The sequence below is a fragment of the Silene latifolia genome, chromosome 9 (genome assembly GCF_048544455.1).
Source record: "Silene latifolia isolate original U9 population chromosome 9, ASM4854445v1, whole genome shotgun sequence".
NCBI lineage: Eukaryota > Viridiplantae > Streptophyta > Magnoliopsida > Caryophyllales > Caryophyllaceae > Silene > Silene latifolia.
In genome coordinates, this window is record NC_133534.1 from 159505088 (window position 1) to 159514044 (window position 8957).

The window sequence follows — 8957 nt, forward strand, 5'->3', positions numbered from 1 at the left end:
TTTATCATTGTTATACTCTGATAATCTATTTTATATACGTTTTCCCTTTGTTTTATAATCCGGGTTGTTACATTCTAGCCTGCAAGGTACCGTTAAATCCCGTGTTTGGGGTTGGTGTAAAAGGCTTGGATGCTTTGGGATGTGGAGCTTCGTACTAGTAGAAAAAACACCTATTGCGTCAGTGGATTTACGTCGGTTCTACAAAAATTGACGCAAAAAGTACTTAGTTTTGGCGGGAATGCAATTTCGCCCTATAGTCGAGTTTTTTGCGTCGGTTTTTGAAAGAAACTGACGTATATAATGCGTCGGTTCTCAGTAAAACTGATGTATTTGATCAAATACATCAGTTATGCTACTAAACCGACTTATTTGATACTATGTTTTTGCATCAATTATATCTCAAACCGATGTAAATGATCTTTAATTAGAAAACCGATCCCTCTCAAATTCTACTGGACACAAACTCAAAGAAAAAAAAAAAAAAGGAAACGACAAACCCTAATTCCTCCGTTCATCCAATTCCAACTCGATTTCTACTTCCAATTGATTAAATTCCTTCACAAAATCTATTTACCCATTAGTTTACACCTTCATTTTCCCCTTCTCACCTTTAATTTTCGACCAAATCGGTCGAAATTAGGGCCTAGGGTTTCGAATTTTTCAGGTTTAATTTGTGATTGCTTTCAAATCGAGTCCTGCTACTGAGGTTAGGGTTCCTTGCTCGTTATTATGAAGCAAATAGCTGTTGCCAGCCATATCAAAAGAGCCGTTGGCTCAACTACAATTACGGCAACAAGATTATTCACTTTATCATTTTTGTGTAAATAGTTTATATCCTTCCTTGTTTATATTATTCTTTGCAATGTATATATAGCCTAGTTAATAGCATTGTAAAAACCAAGTCATTCAGTCAAATACAATCACATCTTTACATATCTTATTCATTATAATATGGTATCAGTGAAATAAATCTTTCTGCTCTGCCGTCTCTGTCTCTTTTGTTTTCAATCTCAAAGTCTAAATTCTCATGACGAATCCCGATAATTCTCAACTCGTGGGGTCTTCAAAACCCACGTCTGTCTCCGTTGTTCATGTTGAACAAACGGGTACCAGCATCACTCCGATTACTTTTAATGGCAATAATTACGATGAATGGTCCCGTTCGTTTCAACTTGCTCTCATGGCTAAAGGGAAGCTCGGTTATATTGATGGATCCATCTCCAAACCGGACAAAGACCACCGCCACTTTCGAGTCTTGGCAATCGACCAATGCATTGGTCACTATGTGGATTTATAACACTATGGAATCGTCTCTGCGTAAATCTCGTTACGTCCCGAGGCGAAACAGGTATGGCTCGATATAAAGAATCGATTTTGTCAAACCAATGAACCGCGTATCTATCAATTGCGGGGCCGACTTATTGGCCTGCCGCCAAGCACCGTCTGAATCTCTGGTGGCCTATTATGGCCGCTTGACAACAATATGGGATGCTCTTGCGAACATGATACTTTACCGTCCCGTTCGTGCAACCCGTGTGTCCGTAATTGGTTGACTATCATTCAAGCACAGGGGGGAGAAGAAGAAGGTACGGGATTTTCTGCTCGGTCTTGATGACCGTTTTGCGAATATTCGATCACAAATCATCGGTATTACTCCTCTTCCTTCTTTGGACCTTATTTATAATCGTTTATTACAAGACGAGGGTGTTAGGAATCTATCCGTATCTAAGTCTGACACTACACCTGACGCAATGGCATTCGCTGCCCGCGTCCACCAGGGGTCCCGACAGTCAGGAGGGGGGCGTGAGGTTCGTAGTGATCGTCGCAATTCATCTGAGCCGTCTAAATATTTCTGTATTGCCTGTCAAAAAACGGGTCACAGTCTCAAATTTTGCTTTCAAGTTACGGGTAATTTTCCCGACTGGTGGGGCGATCGTCCCCGTCATCGTATTTATGTTGACCCAAATGCTACTGACCTTAGTAAAGCCGTCTTTGTCCCGGACCCACGTGGTAAAACACGGTCGACCGCAAAGAAACAGATCGTCCCTAAAGTGCATATGGCATCCGCTCAATTGTCTATGTCGAATGCTCTCGCTCCCGGGAATGCAGTGCTTCCTGGAATGCAGGTGCTTCGTCCTCAAGCACTTCCCTCAAGCAATTTGATAAAATAGATCTTAATTCCTTGAGTGCTCAAGAATTAGAGCAACTAAGTATAATGCTGCAGGCACGTAAAGGTGAATCGTCCAATGATCGTCTTAATGGTAATATCTCATCTTCTTCTTGGATTGTTGATACGGGCGCGTCTCACCACATGTCGGGATGTCTTTCTCATTTTTTAAATCTTAAAACGATTCCACCTTTGTCCGTTGGATTACCCAACGGTGATCTAACATTGGCCACTCAAAGTGGCGACATACAATTATCTTCCCGACTTGTGTTGAGAAATGTCTTATATGCCTCTAATTTACATTGTAATTTAATATCTGTCTCTAGTCTTTTAATGGATACAACTCTCACTATTCAATTTTCTCATAATTTATGTCTTATTCAGGACCGTATCTCGAAGACGGTGATTGGGGCATGTGAGCAGCACGAGGGGTTATACTACCTAACCGGTGTCCGGAATGACCAAGCTCGTGCGTGTATGACTAAATCAATTGACTCAGCTGAAATTTGGCATCGAAGGTTGGGGCATCCCTCTTCCAATATTTCCCGTTTTTTACCATTTCTTAATAAAACTTCTCGGACTCATAATGTTTTTCATAGCAAAAATTGTGATATTTGTTTACGCGCAAAACAAACTCGTGGACATTTTAATTTAAGTACTAGCCATGCTATTTCTCCATTTGATCTCATACATTGTGATTTATGGGGACCTTATTCTGAAAACGCATCTTGTGGCTCCCGTTATTTTTTAACCATTGTTGACGATTTTTCTCGCTCAACATGGGTTTATCTTTTACGACATAAAAGCGATACTAAACAAACTTTGTTAAATTTTTTCGCTATGATAGAACGTCAATTTGAAAAGAAAATCAAAGTTTTACGCACCGACAATGGTACCGAATTTCGACCCTTAATATCTTTTTTTAAAGAAAATGGCATACTTTTCCAAACGTCTAACGTAGATACCCCCCAACAAAATGGTCGGGTAGAACGTAAGCATCGTCACATTTTAAATGTTGCTCGCGCTCTTCTTTTTCAAGCTCATTTACCTTTATATTTTTGGGGAGAATGTGTCTTAAGTGCAGTTTACTTAATAAATCGCACTCCGACTCAACTTCTACATGGAAAAACTCCGTATGAAACTCTATTTAAAAAATCACCTCCTTTTGAAAATATTAAAACCTTTGGGTGCCTCGCATATGCCAAAAGTCTAAATCGCTCACACGATAAGTTTGCTTCCCGAAGTCGTAAATGCATTTTCGTTGGATATCCATTTGGTAAAAAGAGTTGGCGTCTTTTCGACTTAGACACGGGGTCTTACTTTGAGTCACGCGATGTCATATTTATCGAAACTGAATTCCCGTTTAAAAATCTACACATTCATGACGATACCAATGGCCCTGACTCGTTTCTCATCGATAATTTTACTCCTGTTGACCACACCATATTCGTGTCTACCTCACCTACCTCGCCATCTGTCACCGCTACTCCATCAGCTACTCCAACACCCACCAACACCGCTGACCAGCCCCCTACTTCAACTAGTGAACCCTCCTCTACCACGACTGACTCTACTCAGCTCTCCCACACGGCACAAGACCCAGTTCCTACCTCCTCTACCTCGTCTGAGTTAGGACGGGGACATCGAAAAAAAATACCCAACTCTAACTTAAATGGTTATGTCTTATCCAACCCTCGCCCCTCGTTGCACGCTCTCACGGCCAAATCATCCTCTTCAGGTACCGCATTTCCTATTTCACACTATCTTAATTATGCTAAGTTTTCTCCTAACCATAAAGCTTTCTTGTCGGCCGTGACTAAACATCACGAGCCTAGTCTTTTCAAAGATGCTATGCAGGTCCCCGAATGGCGCGAAGCCATGCGTCTCGAGATCGACGCTCTTGAAAAAAATCAAACATGGACACTCGAGGATCTCCCGCCCAACAAAAAGGCTATTGGCTCCAAATGGGTTTACAAAATTAAATATAACGCAGATGGGTCTATCGAACGCTACAAAGCACGCCTAGTTGTTATGGGTAATCGTCAAATTGAAGGGGTTGACTACAATGAAACGTTCGCTCCCACGGTCAAACTTGTCACCGTTCGAACTCTTCTTGCTATCGCCGCTGCAAAACAATGGGTCCTTCATCAAATGGATGTCCATAATGCCTTTCTCCATGGCGATCTTCATGAGGAAGTCTACATGAAACCTCCACCCGGGTTCCTTGGATCCGCTAATGGGAGAGTTTGTCGCTTAAGAAAATCTTTATATGGTCTCCGTCAGGCCCCTCGATGTTGGTATGCAAAACTTGCTTCCGCTCTCACAAAGTACGGCTTTCAACAATGCCCATACGATCACTCACTCTTCTCTATATCTCGACCCAACACTGAGGTACATATTCTTGTTTACGTTGACGATTTGGTTATTTGTGGTAATGATCCCGCTTTTATTACTCAATTCAAGACATATTTGAGTCAATGCTTCTACATGAAAGATCTTGGTACACTTAAGTATTTTCTCGGCCTGGAAATAGCAAGAAATAACTCGGGAATATTTGTGTCTCAACGTAAATATGCTCTTGACATTTTAACGGAAACGGGTCTTCTTGGCACCAAACCAACGTCTACCCCCATGGAGGAAAATCATAAACTCGGTCTATCTAAAGCTCCTCTTATGTCTGACCCTCAGCCGTACCGTCGCCTTGTGGGCCGTCTTGTCTACCTTACCATTACTCGTCCCGAACTCACTTACTCCGTTCACATTTTGGCCCAATTTATGAATGCTCCTACCAAAGATCACTGGATCGCCGCTCTCAATGTCGTTCGCTATATCAAGAATTCTCCGGGCCAAGGAATCTTACTTCGCTCCGACAACGATTTATGCCTCAATGCTTATTGTGATGCCGACTACGACTCTTGTCCTACAACTCGTCGGTCTCTCGTCGGCCTATCTCGTTTTTGGGGTCCTCTCCAATCTCTTGGAAAACTAAAAAGCAAGCCACAGTATCCCGTTCCTCCGCCGAATCCGAATATCGAGCTATGGCTTTTACCGTATGCGAACTTAAATGGCTAAAGGGCTTGCTCCAATTCCTTGGAATTAAGCACGCTCAACCGATACGGCTTCACTGTGACAATAAATCTGCGCTTCATATTGCTCGCAATCCGGTGTTCCACGAACGCACCAAACATATTGAAATCGATTGTCACTTTATCCGCGACGAGATTCAAAAGGGGCTTATCGCTCCCGATTATGTCCATACAAAGGTTCAGCTCGCCGACATCCTCACCAAAGCCCTCGGACGTACTACATTCGCCACACTACTGTCCAAGTTGGGTGTCTCGACACTCCACACTCCAACTTGCGGGGGGTATTATGAAGCAAATAGCTGTTGCCAGCCATATCAAAAGAGCCGTTGGCTCAACTACAATTACGGCAACAAGATTATTCACTTTATCATTTTTGTGTAAATAGTTTATATCCTTCCTTGTTTATATTATTCTTTGCAATGTATATATAGCCTAGTTAATAGCATTGTAAAAACCAAGTCATTCAGTCAAATACAATCACATCTTTACATATCTTATTCATTATAATACTCGTCTTTCTTAATTGTGCTTAATTTTCTTAATGTGTTCGTTCAAAATTTCGATTGGTATGTGGAGTTTCGAATTTGTTTTATTCGTTCTTATTTATGCTTTATAATTTCGAAATTCTTTGATAATGGCTGTGGTCACTTGTTTTTTTTGGGATTTCTGGATTTACCTGCTTGGGTTCATTATTTTCTTCGAATTACTTTCGAATTAATTCTCTTTGTATGCGAATTTCAAGTCGTGACTGCCATTGTTACCATTCATATCGCTGCTGTTTCACTCGACTCTTCCGCTGCTTAAGAAGGGCTTTTGTTTATTGGGATTTACTTGCTACACACTGACACCCTATGTGGTTGTTTTGATTTCGAACTACGCAACTTGAGACGGGTTTTTACTTGTTGAATTCTGCTGCCTGTGTCTGACAAACTTCGCTGCTTTGCGAGTTTCGATTTATCGTTCAAATTCAGTAGCAGAGGATAACCTGTTTATGCTCTTCTTGCTATTTTGTTTTTCCAGTTGCGTAAATTGAGACTTTTTGCCGTTCACATAGAATTATTTTGAATGTCTCAAATTAGTTGTGCTAAGTCCCATATGTATTCGTGCTACACTGCTGTTTATGATACACGGGTTGATATTTTCGAATTATGCTGTTGATAATCCCAGTTGAAGGACCGTGGCCAGTAATTTTGGCTGGCTGCCTTTTTGGGATTAATTGCCCTCATTTGATTTCATTTGAGTTGTCCATTTGAATTCATCCCGTGCCCATCATATATATGTTTCCGTTATTCGTTTTGAACCATATGCCTATTTGCAGGTCATGGAAAGCGCATGTAAGAGACGAAAACTAGCTGAGCCGGGTAAGGGAAGCACGCGAACTGAGGCCGCAAGTGGGTCTCGTGTGGGTCAGCCCACTCCAGCAAGCCCTGCTAATGAGCTAAAACATTCTGAACTTGCCCCGTGATAGAAATTTGCAATATTGAACCTCTGTGAAGACAAGAATCAATATTTTTGTTTACATTTGGGGCAGGTTCAATAGCCTCACAGCCTCACAGCAGGTTCATCCCTCGAATATTGACATCGTGTTCTGTATGCAGTCTGTGGCTTTCACGGCAGCCCCATTCTTCATTGTTGCTGCAGCGTGGTTTATAATCTTTGGGCTGTCTCTAATATGTACCTGCCTCTATTTCTGCTGCTGTAGAAGTGCACCCTATGGCTATTCTCGAGTTTGCTATGCACTTTCACTCATTCTTATACTTTTCACTATCGCTGCTATGTACGTCTCCCTCTTCTTGACACTCTTTCTACCTGTAACTTTATCAGGTTTGTATGTATTAGAATACGCAGTTCAGGTAAATGGTGGTGCTTGATAAGATATTAATCTGATGTGATTGTTTGAGTCCTAAAATTATAAATTTAGTGGATTGATCGCTATTCTCTTGTAACTTTGTCAGTAACTGAAGGCCTTCTCCATGGTTTGTATCTCAGTTGGCTAATATATAATGTCAAAACTCATCAAAACATGGATCTTTACTTTGTTAGATTAAAAGGCTCACAAAGCAATTTTGAAAGTGCTGAATGTGAAGAGGTTGGTTTGATATTCTTAGTTTGGTTTTGTTCTTTCAAGTTGTTATTATGAGTTTGAATTTACCGAACGACAGAAGGAATTACCGACCGAAACTTCGGTAGGTAAATTTCCCGACCGAAAAAAATGGGGTTTATTATGGGTGTGGTGTTACCAACTTTCTTTTGTTTTACACCTGCTATATTTTAACTAGATGGATGTGGTGTTGACGAAATACTTCCAGGTGGTAGAGAGCAAGAAAAATATGGGAAAAGAGTGGAGTTACCTGACTTCGTTTCGGCATTTGCAAGGTAAAGTATTTGTCTTTAGTTATTTTATTATTGTCCAACTGATGTTTGGCGGTATTATTAGAAGTATTGGCCAAGTTTTATTTGTCCATCCACTACCCTTCTGGTCCACTTACCTTCTTTCTCATCTTATCTATAGAAAACTGTTTAGGGGGATTTGTTCGGATATTGTTTAGATTGGACTTATTACTGGCTAGTTTTTTATTGACGTGTGATTCTCATATTTTCAGTCAGTGCTGTCTAATTTTAGGACTCAAAAAATTTATAGAATGAAGTCTTGTATTTGACCTATGTTGGGTATAATGGCTGAAATGAGTTACAAACTGCGATATGAACTTATTATGGTTGTACTATGAAGTGTTGTTATTGATGCAGGATATTGTTCGCTATCTTCTCGCTTGTTCAATGACTGGAGCAGACGGGGTTGCCATGTGATCTATGTATTCTTCTACTACTGTGATCGAGCACTATTGACTTGAGTATGCCCGGTTGAGACGTCGGGTTGAGACGTTGAGTTGTGTTAGGTTTGTGGCATCTAGTTTGGATTGATATATAGTTTTATGCAAGTTTACTAGATATTTAGAGAGCATTTAATATAGATTAACTTAGTAACTAAGACATTTGTGGGATTATTTGTACTTTGGATTGTATTTGGAACGTGGTTGGTTGGATATATTGTTGCCGGTTTTTATGTTTTGGTTTCAGATTGTGAGTTTTATGTAATTTCGGCAGCAAATTTATATATATAAAAGAAAGCATTAATAAATTGCGTCGGTTCTTGAAAGAAATGATGCAAATGAGAAAAATGAATTGGCCCTAAAACAAAATATCAATTGCTTCAGTTATGATAACAAATGACGCAAAAAATAAAGAAAATGCATCGGCTCTATAAAGAACTGATGCAAATGTTGAAGCATTTGCGTCGGTTGTACATACAATTGCGTCAGTTTTTAAAACAAAACTGACGCAAATAGTATTTTTTTGCGTCAGTTTTTAAAGCACAACTGACGCAAATGTTGAACTTTTTGCGTCGGTTTCACAACTGACGCATAGCAAATGCGACCCCTTGATATACGTCAGTCCAAAACCGACGTAAAAGGTCATATACAACTGACGCAATAGGGGTTTTTTCCATTAGTAAGGTGTTTGAATGGTGAACCATCACTCTGAAGGTTTGTTTTGTGGTGCTTAGGCCAATGGGTTATGGCTGCTGATGTGGTTGGAAATGTTGTCTCGGGTTTGATGAAACCCGAGTCCAAATGGGTTGGAAAATGATGTGGGTTCAAATTTCCATATCTGGACCCTATAGGCTTGGGTGTAATGACACAAGC

General features: G+C 40.5%; 1 protein-coding gene across 3 annotated transcripts; it reads left to right on the top strand.

Annotated features, from left to right (window-relative positions):
• Window positions 1-451: 451 nt before the first annotated feature.
• LOC141600172 (uncharacterized) lies at window positions 452-8339 on the top strand. Of its 3 annotated transcripts, XM_074420356.1 has the most exons (5): window positions 452-706; window positions 6572-7030; window positions 7209-7342; window positions 7563-7629; window positions 8002-8339. In XM_074420356.1, the coding sequence occupies exons 2-5, from the start codon at window positions 6967-6969 to the stop codon at window positions 8103-8105; spliced, it is 369 nt and encodes a 122-aa protein (XP_074276457.1). In that variant the 5' UTR covers window positions 452-706; window positions 6572-6966; the 3' UTR covers window positions 8106-8339. The 3 variants fall into 3 exon arrangements, 2 of the variants coding, with proteins under 2 accessions (XP_074276457.1, XP_074276456.1); XR_012524230.1 differs by lacking the exon at window positions 7209-7342; XM_074420355.1 differs by lacking the exon at window positions 452-706 and having other exon boundaries at window positions 6771-7030; window positions 7243-7342.
• The last annotated feature ends 618 nt before the right edge of the window (window positions 8340-8957 follow it).

Excerpts from the sequence above, each read along its gene's own strand:
- LOC141600172 (XM_074420355.1), top strand. The coding sequence starts at position 6,846 with ATGCAGTCTGTGGCTTTCACGGCAGCCCCATTCTTCATTGTTGCTGCA. Across the intron at positions 7,031-7,242 it reads CTTTTCACTATCGCTGCTAT|TTGGCTAATATATAATGTCA; the intron begins GTACGTCTCCCT and ends TTTGTATCTCAG. Across the intron at positions 7,343-7,562 it reads AAAGTGCTGAATGTGAAGAG|GTGGTAGAGAGCAAGAAAAA; the intron begins GTTGGTTTGATA and ends AAATACTTCCAG.